Source organism: Suricata suricatta, chromosome 8, assembly GCF_006229205.1.
Source record: "Suricata suricatta isolate VVHF042 chromosome 8, meerkat_22Aug2017_6uvM2_HiC, whole genome shotgun sequence".
Lineage (NCBI taxonomy): Eukaryota > Metazoa > Chordata > Mammalia > Carnivora > Herpestidae > Suricata > Suricata suricatta.
Genome location: NC_043707.1, coordinates 138,009,374 through 138,024,646, shown reverse-complemented (window position 1 = coordinate 138,024,646; position 15,273 = coordinate 138,009,374). Strand labels below are relative to the sequence as shown.

Here is a 15,273-nt window from a genome sequence, read left to right as displayed (position 1 = left end):
GAAGTTGGTGTTTTGATTTTTTACTTTGCTTTTCTGTTTGGAGTGTCATTGTAACTACTGTATTGTAAATGATGGAAAATAATTGCATATGTTAAAAAAATATGAAACTTTATAAAGTAAAAAAAATTAAATTAAATTAAAAAAAATAAATCTAATGACGGGAAAAAAACAATTCTGGGCTTCGAATTTTAATTCATAATGACAAAATTTGGTTTTGGGGTTTAATTTCTTTGGACCTCCACTTGCAATGAAATTTAATATGTTTTAAGTTTTATTTTATTTTGTGAGTGAAACTGCACGAGTGGGGGAGGAGCAGAGAGAGAAGGAGGCAGAATCTCAAGCAGGCTCTGCACCGTCTAAGCAGAGCCGGATGGGGGCTCGAACTCATGAACGGCGGGATCACAACCTGAGGGGAAACCAAAAGTCACACGCTTATCCCACTGAGCCACCCACGCGCCCCAGGAAATTTAATTTGTGAACTAATTTGTCTCTGAGAAATTCGTAAGATAAAGGAGTTTATATTCAAATCAAGCCCATCGTACGGAATGGCCTGAACACTGCCCCTCTGACCTCACGGCAGAACCTCCCGAGAGCCGCCCGGGATTCCGCGGCCAGATGGGGCTCGGAACGGATGCTGCGTTCTCGGCAACAGGGACGCGGGAGCCCTGAAGTCACTGCACTATCCTAGTCCAACTCGGAGCCTTCTGGGGACATGAGCTAAACCGCTCGCCAGTGCTCCTGGGAGGAGGCGCTAAGGGAAGGCGGTCGGTTTGGGAAGCAGAAGTGGTCCCAGGAAGGCTGGGAAACCCGGGTTGTTGGAGGGTCTTGGAGAAGGAGCAGACCTGAGCTGCACCCCCCAAATCTCTCTTTTCAGATCTGCCTGCAGGGAGACAGGATGCCAGGGGCCTCAGACAAGCGGGGGGCGAGGGCACAGCCCCACCTCTGCCGCAGCAAAGCCCATGGACGGAGGGAGCGCCAGCAAGACGCCCGGCTCCGTGACCCACCAACGCCGCAGCAGCTCTGACCCTCCCCACGGATTCGGACCTTGGGCCCGCTGCCTGCTCCCCTCCTGCCCAGCAATCTGGCTGACCCCCTCTGCTGTTTTCCAAGCATTCGTGCTTTGCTCTCTCTCCCTCCCTTTTACTGGATTTGTTCTGGTTTTCCCCCAAACTTCATGAGTTGAACAATTAGATCAGCATTTTAAAAAATACTTTCTCTTTTCCCAACACAAGCATTTAAAGCTGTTCAATTTCTCCTGCAGCACCTGGGGGGCTCAGCTGACCAAGCACCCCACTTGGGCTCAGGCCATGGTCTCATGGTTTGTGAGCTCAAGCCCCGCATCAGGCGCCGAACTCTAAGCCCGCTTCAGATCCTCTGTCTCCCGATCTCCCTGCCCGCTATCGCTTGTGTTCTCTCTCAGAAATAAATCAAGAAACACTTAAAAATAAATAAGTACCCAAGCAGTCATTTCTATTTTTATTTCTTCATCAACTACAGAATAATTTAAAATATGATTTAAAATTTTGAAAAAAGGGGTGCCGGGTTGCCTCAGTCGGTTAAGCGTCCAACTTCGGCTCAGGTCATGATCTCACAGTTTGTGGGTTCGAGCCCCGTGTCGGGCTCTGTGCTGGCAGCTCAGAGCCTGGAGCTCCTTCCGACTCTGTGTCTCCCTCTCTCTGCCCCCCTATCGCTTGCACTCTCTCTCTCTAAAATAAATAAATAAAGATTTAAAAATATATAGGCAAAATAGTCATTTCTATTTTTATTTCTTCATTAACCTATAGAATAATTTAAAATATATGTTAAAATTTTTTTAAAAAACGCAGTTCAGGGCCTTTTGCGGGGAGGGAACGCTGATTTCCGGCCCGCGGTGTTCGGTCAGAGAATGCTATCCCGCGGGACCGGACCCGAGCCACCCGGCATGGCGGTGTCAGCATGATGGCCTAAAACACACACACATGCACGTGAGCGATCGGTTCCCGGAGATCCACAGGGTGCTCGGTTCTGCGGGCTTTATGAGGCCATCTTCTCAGACTGTATTTTTATAATTTCCCCAATTATTTTCCGCCTGACGTGTCACCTCACTGCCATAGGCCGGTCCGATCTTCTATGACCACAGGTTTGTCGATTTCTGCTTATAAAGTCTGTCGATTCTTCTTCTATATTTTGAGGCTGTTTGTTGGAGGTTTAACAGATTCAGGGCTATTTTCCTAGTGACTAATCCCCTGATTAAGTCTCATAGCCTTCTTTATCCCCAGCACTGCATTTCCTTTGGTCTCTTTTGTCTGATGCTAATGTCCTTAAACTACCTTCATTTGATTAGCACTTTAACATGTCATTTTTCACCTGCTCTTTCTACTTAAGAGACACAGGTTCCCAGAGCTGCCCCTTACTGCGTGACTGACCAAAGCGGGGTAACTAACTGACCATCAATAAAAACATTTTTGATCTGCTCTATCCGCCGCAGTTTAAATCCACCGGCTATAAGGATACCAGAAACAAAAGCCTTCGGCCCCACTCTGGAAGGATGCTAGGGCACTGGCTAATTATTGTGAAAATTCGTAAATAAAAGGGGAGAACTGAGCATTGTTCTGCCTTTCCTACGTGAACAGAACCTCAGAAAGCTTCTCTCCGGAGGCCTTCCAGCCGACGGGTGAAGAGGGGTTCCGGAAGAAGAATGCCGCCACTTCAACCCGGAGCAAGAGAGCCGGCCTGTCAGAGTAGACCTCGCGGCCACCTACACCGCACAGAGAGAAGCGACCCGGCTCCGGGTGGCTGCAGGAGGTGGTGAGCTCGCCCCGCCCCGGAGAGCTCCTGCCCCGACAAAGACACGCCTCTGGCCACGCCCACAGGCCTCACCCCGACAAAGACACGCCTCTGGCCACACCCACAGGTCTCACCCCAACAAAGACACGCCTCTGGCCACGCCCACAGGTCTCACCCCAACAAAGACACGCCTCTGGCCACGCCCACAGGTCTCACCCCAACAAAGACACGCCTTTGGCCACGCCCACAGGTCTCACCCCAACGTGCGGGAAACGGGACAGAGAGGGACGCTCTCAATGTCACCGCTGGGAAGCAAACCCCCAGCGCAGACCGCGGGCAGCTCCGCGGGACCAGCAACACGGCTACTTCAACCAATAAAATGAAACAGAGACCAGGGACGGCGGCGGGGGGGGGGGGGGGAACCACAGACAGACGTGAGAGTCTAGCCACCGCAGAGTACAGGGATCCTGACCTGAAAAAACCATTAAAAATGTTATCATCCTCAAAAAAACAAAAACAACCCTTCTTCAACCTCAAAAAAAATGTATGAAGTTATTGGGAAAACTTTAGCAAATATTTGATGGCCTTATGGGATTATTAATTTCAAGTGGGATAATACTGAGTTTACGGTGTTCAGAAAGGACTCGGAAATATTTGCGGATGAGATCAGAAGACTGTGGGGTCTGGCTCGGGGAGGGAGGGCGCGGCCGCGAGGGTCCACCGCACCGGGCCTCCACATTCCGTGCGTGCTGGAAACACTCGTCAGGCGGCATCTGTAAGGAAGACAGTTTGCAGACAAGGCTCGGTGCTGGGCTTGGCACGCCCGCCAGAGGCACGTGCGCTTACCGGCCCCGGAGGAACCGTCTCTGTCGGCCAGAACCAGGAGATGCAGCAGGGACCCGGAGTGCGTCCTGCCGGCGTCGTCCGGCCTGACCAGCTGCAACAGCGGCGTCCTCACGGGTGGGAAGCGGTAGAACTGGAAGGTGAAATACACGGTCTTGGGCCACGGCGCTGCCCCGCTCTCCTGGGACACTCTGAATCCAATAAGAGCCCCGAATTAATCATGCCTCCAAGCAGGGGACCTGGGCTTTCAAGAGCGACACGCTGTCTGGTCCGCCCCCGTGAGCAGCTCCCCTGGGGTCTCAGGGAGCCCAGAGGCAGCAGCCCACTGCAGCCCCGGCTGGAGAGCCCGCCTGCGGAGTTGCGCCAATACACAAGAACCGGCCAACACGACACATTCAGTCGCCGGAGATCATGCTAAGCAAGTTCCACGGCATTTAGAAATGGCTGTGTGGGGTCGTAGCCAGGTGAAAATAAAAACAGACAGCACTCCTTAATCTAGAAAGATCTGAGCGCAGAGGCTCCCAGCTCCGAGGCACACAGACGCGTTTGTTCAGCACCAGGGAAGCGAGAGACAGAAGCAAGAATGTACCTGCTAAAGGCAAGGAACTGCAGAACTATTTCGTTGCTTTGTAGACGATCTGATTCTTCCTTCTGGGGGTTGAATTCCACGGGATCTGTGGGATTTACAGCCTCGGCGGGTTGCCTATTGGCGTCCAGAATCTCGGGAAAGCCGGAGGCCTGCAGGAGCGCCCTTGAGGCTCGCGAGAGCTTACTTCCAGAGCTGAAACAGAAAGACCGTCACGGCCGGCCTCCAGGAGAGCCAGGGAGAGGCAGCACCCGTGGGCCCGCATCTCCGGGGAAAACCTGCCGCTCGGGGTGCGTCTTCACCGCACAGCGGGTGCCGGGCCCTCCCACAGCCGCGCCTCACCTCCTGGCCTGGGCGCCCACGACGATGGGCACGTGCACCGGCGTGAAGGGCAGCTCCTGCAAGTGTCCCAGGACCGAGGACACCTGGCTCAGCTCGGCTTCCAGATGGGAGATCCCGCCCTCCAAGGGGAGCCCCTGCTGAGCAAAACGCGGGCCGGGTGAGGCCAGCCAGGACCCCAGCCTGTAACGACCAAGGACGCGGGGGTACGGGGGCTCACGGGCCATCCGCCTCCTCTGTCGGACAGTCAGCTTCAGCAAGTGAAAACACCGGAGGCCCAGCTGCCTTTTAACATCAGGTAAAGAATGACTGATCTCTGGGGCACCTGGGCGGCTCGGTCAGTTGAGCGGCCGGCTCTGGCCCAGGTCATGATCTCGCAGTTCGTGGGTTCGAGACCCGCATGGGGCTGTGTGCTAACAGCTAGCTGAGAGCCTGAAGCCTGCTTCCAATTCTGTGTCTCCCTCTTTCTCTGCCCCTCCCCTGTTCACGCTCTGTCTCTCAAAAATAAATAAATGTAAAAAAAAAAAAAAAGACTTAAGAATGAAAATCTCGGTAACATGTAAGTGTGCACCGTGACCAGCCGACACTAAAAAGTCCCTGTGTATCTGAAATTCAAACTTATCGAGGCATCTCGTAATTTGTGTGCGTTGGGAAGCAACAAGAAAGGTGGCATCAAGTCTATGAACAGGTGTCACGGGAGAGGTGGGCTGTCTGAGGTCAGCTAACATAACAGCCACACATGTAGAACAGGAAAATGGGCCCCCCTCAAACCGCAAGGCGCACCGGTACCAGCCCCCGCAGACCTTCCTGTCATCCCACGTTGCCTGCAAATTCTAGTCATTCTCTCCTTTCCCACCTTCCACGTCCCTCTGGGTGGAAGGCGTGTCTACACGGAGAGGCTGTCCGGGGGTCGGAGCCTGCTCCCCCGCCTGCTGTTCGGAAGGAGCCACAAAACCGGGGAGAACTCTAACACGTCTCAGCTGTCACTATTCAGAGATGCAGGCTCTTTGTAAATACATGCGCCCCGGGGAGACTTTAGAAGGAGGCATTTCACGGTGCTGAGTGTGCTCAAACAAGTAACTTGATGGCACTATTCTTCCTCAACAGACTCCCAGTGTAAGACCGGAGATGCGGTTTGCAGGAGAGCCGGCCAGCTTCTGAAGGCAGACTTCACGTGCACTCCCCAAGGTCAGGAAGCACAGGCCTGTCTCAGCCCGGAATGCGCCAGAAACTCGGCCGGAGGGCCTCACTGCTTCCCCTCGGCTGCTGGCAGCAAGGAGGGGGTCCGGGTGTGGGAGGCTCAGACCAGCCTCTATTTGTAGCTGCAGGAAAACTTCCCTTCGGCTCTCATGCACAGAGATCTGAGGGTGGCCTGACTCTGTCTTGTCAGGTGGGGCAGAAGCCTGACCAAGCCCCGTGGCAGGAGGAGCTCCCACCCCACAGGCTCCTGGGCCAGCAGGACAGAATAGTGGCAAGGACGTGAAGCCGCGTCCACCCCGCCCCCCAGCCCCATGCCCGGACCCCAGACAGTCTCGGCCGCCTCACCAAGGAGCACAGCTGGCAAAGCCAGAGACCTCAGCAGCGGTCAGGGTTCAGAGCCAACCCCTGGAGGAGGACGGGGGCGCACTTACCACCTGGGCCGGGGAGGGCTCAGAGCCGCCGTCGGGATGCAGGGAGGAGGCTGCAGTGGAGCGGCGCCGGGGGGCACACTGTGGGGAAGCCACCAGCTGGGAGAGAGACAACTGAGGGGAGGAAGCGTGGAGTGAGCCCCCCAGCCCGTGCCGTCACGGCGCCCCCGCCCCCGCCGGCACAGACCCACTGAGCACAGCAGAGACGGCCGCGGGGGTGCAGCCTCGTGCTCCGTGGCTGCTCTGGAGCCTGAACCCCTCCTGATTTCCTATCGTTCAGCTGTGGACGTGCAAGGCCGGGCATGTTACCAGAGGGCCGCATCTGCATGCAAACTACCCCTGACACAGAAGAGCAAGTGGAGAGGAGGAGGGCCGGGGTTGGGGGGGGGGGCCGCTCTGGGCTGCGGGGCGACGGGTCTCTGAGCCTGTCGGGTTTCACCTGCAGCCAAGGGCTGGACGGCTCCAAGGCCCTTCCAGCTCCCAGCACCCGTGTTCCCATGGCGTGAGCCTCCTGCTAGGGCACCGACGGTAACGGCAGCCTCGGCGGGCTCTGGGGACAGGCACTGGGATGGAGGCCCCACGTCGTCACTAAGACTGTGTAACCGTGGGTAAGTCACCGCTTATTTTTTTTTTTACCTCGGTGTCCTCATCTGTACAATGGGGGTGAAGAGAGTACCTAAGTCACAGGACCGCATGGGAACAAAGCAAGAACTCGTGGTGGGGTGGGCAGGGAGCGTGGCATGTGGCCAGCCTTCCACAAACATCACAGGTGTTCCGAAGGGGAGTGCAGCTGTGAGGGGGGCCCACACTCCGCCAGGGGCCCGCCTCTCAAATCCTGGACTCTCTAACGCACAGCGACAGCTGGTCCGACAAGGTGCTGGCACCGAAGGACCAGACATACGAAGAGATGGTGAAGGCACACGACCAAGTGGGGGCGTGTGGCGCTGGGAGGCCCCAGAGCATCCCCAGGGGGCAGAGAAGAGCCGCAGGGTCTGTTTAGTTCCCCTCAGAGCCTCTCCTGCCCATGGAAGCAGGCAGCGCTGTCCTGGGTGCCCTGAATATCTAGGGTGATGTGGAAACTTCTGGAAGGAAAATGCCTGAACCGGCCAGCAGGGAAGCCCGTGGGACAGCCTGATACCGAATTAGTCGACTTTTCCAGAAAGTCAGTTTAGAGGGTGCTGCTGACAGACGACATGGCTGGAAGACAAGCCAGGTCTGACCCGGGACACGGCGGTGCAGCCGGACCTCGGGCGAGTCCACAGCACCTGGCTTTCCGGGGCCAGCGGCACCCCAGCCTCTCTGCCCGTGCAGGAGACCCTCCAACACAGAGCGGCCTGCCGCCTGAGCGCAGACCCCGGCCTGTCTCCACCAGCCCCAGCTGCTCAGCCTGGGGGCCTGACTGGAGCCGGGGCAGCCGCGACCTCGCTGCCCGGGACACGGGGCACCGCCAGGCACCGTCTCTTGGCAGAGACAATGGGGGAAGGAGACGGAGACCACATTGTGAGGCCTCAGAAAAACCACAAAGGCTGTTCAGGCCCAGAGAACTCTGAGCCATTAGACATGGCTGCCGGGGAGAATACATCATTTTTCAAAGTATTGAAATGTGCCTTTGATGACCCACTGGAAAATCACTAATAACACTGGTGGGGCGGGGCCAGGGGCAGGGTGGGACTCGGCCCCTCGGCCCCTCCCCCCCCAGCCTCAGCCAAACCAACAGGACACTGCTGTTCTTCAAGATGGAGAGAAATGTCCTGCCCCTGGAGACTTTAAATAGCCGATTCTGGAATTCTGAAGCAGGCTTCTTGGGCCTGGACTTACCCCGGGTCCCACGGGCGAGTCCTGGAGGGCAGCGTGCCCCTGGGCTGGCGGCGCTGGCAGGCCTGGCGGGGGAAGCAGATGGAGGTGAGGCGGGAGCCCAAGTTGGCCAGGGCCCGACCGTCTGCCCGCCGCTGTGTGCCGCCAGCAGTGCTGGGCAGTGGGAACGGGGCAGGGCAGGGGCCCAGCAGTTCCGAGAGACTGGGGCGTGGGCCAGAGTGGGGACGGCTCTCCGGGTGATGGAGGAGCGAATGGGCCTCACGCTCTCTGACCGTGTGGTCTCACCAAGGGTGGGCTTCGCGACCATGAAAGTCCTTGTGTGCCTGCCCTGGGTATTTCCATCTTCCCCCCGCTCACACTCCCCTGACTTCAAAGAGCTGGGGTCCCGTGTCAGGGGGCCTGGCATCTCCCCGTCTGGGGCGGACATGACACTGTGTTAAGTAAGAACTTCTAAACAGACGCAAGTGACTGCACCCTGCTTTTCCTGTCTCCCAGCCCCGCTGATGACTGCTCACTCCAGGCGTGGATGTGGTGGGACCAGGAGGGCAGAGGCCAGGCCTTTCTGAGGCCCCCAGAACAAGGGGCTACATGTGTCCTTTGACCTCGGGGAGTTCACGGCAGGTTCCCACAGGCTCCGAGCTGCACCCACCTCAGGAGTCCAGAGGGCACCCCTGTCAGGGGCCCACGGGCCCACCGGCCCACTTGCCCATGGACCCACCCGCCCATGGGCCCACCTGCCCCCTCCTAACAGGCCAAGGCGGATGCTTTCCGGGAACTTAGAAACACTCTAGTCCGAGGAACTTCAGCACCCGAAACGCACTCATGGCAAGTCACCCATCAAGCTGGGCCTCCCAGGAGATGAGGAGGTGAGGAGCCCGCACACCTCTGCCCTGCTCCGGCCACCCTCCTCCCCGAACTGCCCAGCCACCAAGTCCTGCCGTGTCCCACCCAGAAGGGGGACTCCGGAAAGCCCCACTGACTTTAGCAACAAGGATAAAACTGCAGGAAACAGCTCGCTCTGCTCAGAGAAACCGGAGCCTGCCGTCCAAGCCTCCCCCCGCCCTGCCCCCGCTCCCCTGTCCACCTAAGTTCTCCAAGCTGGGTGCCGGGCGGTAGATTTCTCATAATTCTTTACATCGGAATGTATGCAATCTTATCTTCCTAGAGAACAGATCAGCACAAGAGAGGCGGCAGATTAAAATGATACCCCCTGGTGACACCAAGGCCGGACGCCCAGTGGGGCGAGGCCTGAGCAAAAACACTCCAAAACCACGAACACCCAGCTCCAGGGCTTTCTGTTCCACTGCCCTGCCTGGTGACCGCTGGCTAAGTTGCTTCCCAAACGAAAGCACCACCAGCCGCAGAGAACGCCGTGTCCTCCCAGAGGCTCCCCAAGGCCACCAGGATGCCCCGGCTGGGACACCTGAGCTCCATCCAGTGCAGGGCTCGGCGGGGCCCGGGGCCGCCGGGCAGCATGTGTGCGGCGACAGAGCGTCGGAAAGAGCCACGTGCTCCCAACACGGACACGCGGAGGGAAGAGCGGCCACGGTTACGTGTACAGCCTGGCAACAATGGGGGCGGGGGGGGGGGGGGGGGGGGGGGGGAGGGGGGGGTAGTGCAGGGGCAAGGGGCTGCCACGTCCCCCTTGACGCGCGAGAGTAAGTGTGCGTATTCACGGTCATTGGTGGAATTAAAAAGAACTTCAGGGCGCCTGGGTGGCTCAGTTGGTTAAGTGTCCAATTCTTGATTTCAGCTCAGGTCCTGATCTTATAGTTGGTGAGTTCCAGCCCCGAGCTGGGCTCCGCACTGAGCATGGAGCCTGCCTGGGATTCTCTCTGCCTCTCTCACTCTGCCCCTCCCCTACTTTCTCTCTCTTTCTCAAAATAAACTTAAAAAAAAAAAAAAGAACCTAAAATGTAATGATCATTACGAGGTGTGACTTTGCATCTCTGAGAACCCGAAATGCTCCAGGTGAACCGACGACCACGGGCAGGGAGGCAGGACGGCCCGAGGCCGGAGACACCACCGGACAGCAGCTGCAGGCCCCGGAGCCTCGCCTGCACACACCCCTTCCCGGAGCAACACCAGCAACACTGGAAGAACACGGAAACGCCGGGAGGACCGAGCGCCCCGCAAGCACTCTGGGCGGCGCATCTCGGCCTCAGGCCGGCACAGAGGACAGCGGGAAGGGACTCCACGGGTGGTCTCCCCGCCACCAGGGCTCCGTGCTGTGGGGACAGCGTGCCCACCCGCCGCCTGAGACCAAGGACAGACTCACACCTGCTACAGCGGGCCAGCCACCTGTCTGAGGAGGCATTCTCCTGACACCCTGTCACTCCCCAGTTAGCCTCCGGCTCACCGAAAATCACTGTCAACAGAAGCCTAACTGCTCAAGCTGCCCCTCTGTGGGCTTCTAGAAGAACTGTGGACACCGGCCCCTGGGTCACACAAAGCCCTGCGTCCTGGCGCCTTGTCTGCCGGGAGGATGGGCGCAGGATCACGCAAACCTGACACGTCACGCTCCACAGACCGTGGCTCTGCCGAGGGGGCTGGGCAGGGGTCACGGAAAGTTATGCGAACAAGTGCACAGGTCAGCGGAAGAAGAGGTGTCCGTGGAGACATCATCCAGGCTGGAGGGAGCAGAGGCCTCTCCGCAAACGCTGGGGGGCCCGTCCCGGGTAGCAGGTGCCGCCGAAGCCCTTTGTCCCCAAATGCAAGCTGTCCTCCTGGGAATGCTTTCTTGAACTGCTGTGCGTTCTCGGGGGAAAGTGAGGAAGGAGTCACCAGGCGGGCCTCATGAGGAGTGTGCATGGAGGAGGGCGCTGTCCAGGGGGACAAGCCCCCTCTGTCCAGCTGGGGGTCAGTCGTTCACCAGCTCAGGTTTCAGACGGGGGGCGGCGGGTGGGGGGTCTGGCACTGTTACAGGACCAGGGGCACAGCCGGCACCAAAAGCTCAGCCAAGGAAGGGGTCAGCACTGCTGAAGACAGCATCACCGTGATTTAAAGACAGACCTAGAAAATCAGACTTCCTCACTGGGCCTTAAAAACGAAGGGCCCCTCCGTATCTGATGGCTCGTCAGACCACGAATGCACACGGCAAACCCATCTGACAGGCCCCTGTTCCCAATTATCTGGGGTTAAGCAGGCATCCTCTCCCTGGGGCTCTACCCACAGGAAATGGGGACGATGAGCAAACTGCGCAGAGTTAGGGACAGCCAGCTCGGAGACGGGGCAGCTGCGGGCCTGGTGCTGAGGGAACCCAGGGCGCAGGCAGCCGAGGGGCAGACCTGGGAGGCCCAGCACGGCTGGGGGTGCGGCGGGGGAGGGGCCGGGCGGCGCAAGCCTCCCCCCCACAGCTGCGGCCGTGGCTCAGGCAGGCTGGGCCGTCAGGGACAGCGAGGGACACGCACCCAAGCACAGCCGGGGGTCCCGGGGCCCTGCCTGCGCCAGCAGCCACCAGAATGCCACTAAGTCCGCACCCAGGGTCCCGCCGCACCCGAGCGCTGGGCAGTGGCCCCTAGACCTACCTGGTAAGACGCCCACACCCAGGTGTCCCCTGAGCACAGAGGACACGGGAAAAGACACATGCTCCAGGCGCTGACCAGGGAGCGTCACTACAAAGGTGTCACGTCTGAGGTCTGTGCATCCTGCTGCTGGCGGTGCACGAGTGCCCTGACCAGGCCCCAGAGGAGTGGGCGATGCCGCGGGGCACCCAGAGCCCGAGGCCAGGGTCGGGCCAAGGGCTGGCCACTGCAGTGACCTAAGGCCTCCGCTCGGAGCCACCTGCTAACGCCCTCCGCCAGAGTGCATGCCCTGGGATCCCTGTAAACCCGCTCGTTGATGTCACTCCCGCCAGATGGCTCGGACGCCCCCTCCTGAATGACCGCCTGGTGCCGCGACCCGGGGCAGGGAGCCGCCTGTCAGAGAGGACGTCCCCGCAGCGCTGACACACAAAAGGTCACAACCATGGCAAGAACCCAGCCCAGGGGACTCTGGGAAACGCCGTAAGGACAGGTTACACGGCTGTTTCCAGACCTGTGAAGCAAACACCCGCACATTCTGACGCCGCCAAAACATTCAGAAGCAAAATCTGGGTCAGGGAAATTCCAAGTCCCAAACACCAAGAGTGAGCGCCCTCTAGTGGCTCCGTGCACTGGCTCCCGGAGTGGGGGGGGCTCTCCTGCCTCGCAATTCTCCTGGGAACACAAGAAAGATCATTCGTAACAGAGAGCCAGAGCCCCCGCTTAACGTGACAGCCGCGTGTCAAGGTTCCCAGCAGCCACGTAAGCTGGTAAAACACCGAGGGAGGAAACGTCTCCATCACCAGTTAAACACGGGTGATATTTAAGTCTCTGTGTCCGGTCCTGGGAGGCCAGGTCTTCAAACGCTTGGAATCCGGGATGAAGGCAATCCTATCAATGTAACATGAATGCAGCAATAAATCCAAGTTAAATCAACCAAACGCAATCAGGTTCCACCCGGGCGGCCCTGCCAGTCCCCCGATGGTGCTGGAGGGTAGAAAACGCCGCCACCACACGTCTGAACTAGATCCGGATCCTTCCAGCAATCTGTCTGCCACAGATGTAACAGTAATTTTCCCAGTGAAGAACTCGGAGGGTGCATACACTGCAGTCATCCAGAGAGACGTCTGTCCCACTGGTAACAGGATCACCTCGAGCCCCAAGCGAGTGGTTTCTGTGGGGAGGGGTCCCCTTCCTCCTGAACCTCCACGACATCCCTGGCAATTCGAGGAGAGCTGGAGAGCCCAGGCTCCCGGGAGACAGGCCAGCGCGAGAGGGGCAGGACTGCGGGTCGCTGCTCGTTGGAACACCTGGAAACGCAGGAAGCGCTGGCCAAAGTGGGATGCCACCACTCGGCAGAAGCGGCAGAGTGCCAGGGATCGAGCTGTGACTCGGACCCATGGGTGACATGTCTTCCAGTGTCACCCTGACTCCACACTCTCTCCTGAGAGCAGCACCCATGGCTGCCGGCTGGGGAACAGCCCCTCCCGGCCCTAGCCATGCGGATAAGGCAGGGGACGGCTCCAGTCGGGCCTTTTATGGGGCATGTGGACAGAGGTTCTTTCTGCTGGGACCCCTGTGCCCAGGATACCCTCAGAGCTCCCGGGGTCACTACGTGGAGAAAGTCTTCCTGGAAGGAAGCCAACAGGAAGAGAGCTTGAGGGTAAGGGACGAGGTGTGGGAGGCAGACAGACAGACAGACAGACGTCCCTCAAGCACCAGGATGCAGCAGGTCTCACGTCAGCTCTGCAAACACGTGCTGAGTGCTTTACTGGGCAAGAGACAGAGGAGCACGCACAGCCGCTCGCGTGACAGGTTCCTAGGATGTCCTTGGCGTCGGACCAACGGCCACACTGAAGACGCACACCTCTTCAGTAGAGTCAGGCCCCCCCCACCCCGGAAATACCCACATCCTACTCCCCGGGGCTCCCCTGCCAGGAATCATGGCCGCTGATGTGGGGGGACCGTCCTGGATGACTGGATGGGCCCGGTGCGATCACAGCGAGCCTTGTCAGTGACAGGGAGACAGGACGGTCAGAGTCAGACAGAGATTTGGAAACTCTACATTGTTGCCTTTAAAGAGGGGGAAGGGGCCAAAGACTGTGGGGGTCGCCGTAGGAGGCTGGAGAGGCAAGGAGGCAGATCCCGCCCCGGAGCGTCCAGGAGGAACCCCCCACACCCCGAGACCTCACCTCCAGCCCATGAGACCCCGTCTGGACTTCCGGCCTCCAGAACCGTAAGACAGTAAGTCCGTGGTGATTTAAGCCATTTTCCATTATGGTAATTTGTTATGACGATAACAGTAAAAGTAATGCACTCATCTGTCATTTGTCCACGCATCACACTTTTTATTGTGTCTTCGTATCTATCTCTGCCCTGACGTCACCCTGCTCAGTTACTATAACTCTGTGGAGTGTCTGCAAAGCAGGAAGGGGAAGCTTCTTTCCTTCCCCAAAACAGCTTCGACCGTTCCTGACCACGCGAGGCCCAAGGGAGATACCTTCCAGCAGAGCGCACGAACCAGGCTCCAAGTCATGGAAACACACGCATGACCAACGAATCACAGGAGCGCAGAGCAGCCGGGAAAACTTGCAAAACCACTCGACTCTCAGCCTTGGGGAATTTCAACAGCCTAGAAACCTAGAACAGCAGGCAGAGACTTCTACTCCTGGCCAAGATGGAGTAAACAAACCCTCCCATCTGCAACCAATTTTTAAAAACTGACCAAATACATAAAACAACAGGGTTCAAGATGTTGGAATCCAGGGACAGGAAACAAAGAAAGTGATCCCTGCCATCACTGAGTCTGCAGGTCACGGTGCAGGGAGACGGGACACAGTGGAGCCCTGATGGAGAAGACAGAGCTGAGGGGCCCAGAAGACCGAGGAAGCTGGAGTTTCCAGCCAAATGTCAGACAGGACAGGTGCACAGAGAGCGAGCCCGGGTCATTTACAGAGGGTCCCCTCCAGAACTCAGTAGGTTACTGCTCAGGAAAGTACCCACTGCTGGGGAAAGAACCACCTGACCAGGACCCGCTGCTCACACGGGGCCAGAAACAGGCCCATTCCACAGGCCAGACTGGTAAACCTTGTAATCAGGGGGATGTTCGGGAGAGCAGGAATGATGAGCCCTGGACTCGAAGCAGACCTAGTCTCATCTAGCAAAGCTGAAGGGTAAGATCCAAAAGGATCTGTTCCCAAAGCTCAAAGGCATTTACCAAATACAAAAGCATTTAGGACTCCACAAAAGAAAAGTCACAGTATCTGTAATCCAGGAAAGAAAAATGACTGCAGCGAAGCTGGAAAATAGAACCCAAGCTAGAATGAAAATTAACCAATCAGAACTGAGCCAGAACTGAGGGTGAGTTTCGGAATTAGCAAACAAGGATATTAAAGTAGTCATAAGTACATTTCGCGTGCTCAGAAAGCTACAGGCAACGCTGAACGTGTCCCGTCAAGCCCGGGAAGATGTGAAACAGCCCCAAGCACGAAAACGACAGCGTCTGTGACAAAAAATACCCCGGCCGGAGTGAACAGCATTCAGCGCTGCGGAAGAGTGAGTGAGCGTGCGACGGGGGCCGCAGAGGAGGCGGAGAGAGAACGGAAACCGGAGAAAATATTTGAAGAAAAAATGGTCACAAGTTTTCCAAAAGGGATGAAAACTTCAAACTGGGAAATCCAGGAGTCTCCACGGACTCCAAGCAAAAAAGCCATCACCGGCACGTTCTGGGAAGGGGCGGGAACAGCAGACTGGGTTTAAATCCCAGCTCCACGCA

General features: G+C 57.7%; 1 protein-coding gene and 1 long non-coding RNA gene across 2 annotated transcripts in view; both read right to left on the bottom strand.

Annotated features, from left to right (window-relative positions):
• The window catches only part of NPHP4 (nephrocystin 4), a 96,390-nt gene that overhangs the window by 28,654 nt on the left and 52,463 nt on the right, over positions 1 to 15,273 (bottom strand). The window contains exons 12-17 of the mRNA XM_029945937.1: positions 12,703 to 12,808; positions 7,981 to 8,130; positions 6,166 to 6,276; positions 4,538 to 4,674; positions 4,199 to 4,390; positions 3,613 to 3,800 (exon numbers count right to left, since the gene is read on the bottom strand). Of these exons, the coding sequence (XP_029801797.1) occupies positions 3,613 to 3,800; positions 4,199 to 4,390; positions 4,538 to 4,674; positions 6,166 to 6,276; positions 7,981 to 8,130; positions 12,703 to 12,808 (884 nt within the window). The remainder of the gene's footprint in view (positions 1 to 3,612; positions 3,801 to 4,198; positions 4,391 to 4,537; positions 4,675 to 6,165; positions 6,277 to 7,980; positions 8,131 to 12,702; positions 12,809 to 15,273) is intronic.
• LOC115298446 lies at positions 1,750 to 3,155 on the bottom strand. The gene is made up of 2 exons (XR_003911751.1): positions 2,616 to 3,155; positions 1,750 to 2,172 (listed from the first exon to the last, which is right to left on the bottom strand). It is a non-coding gene; the product is annotated as an uncharacterized LOC115298446 (long non-coding RNA).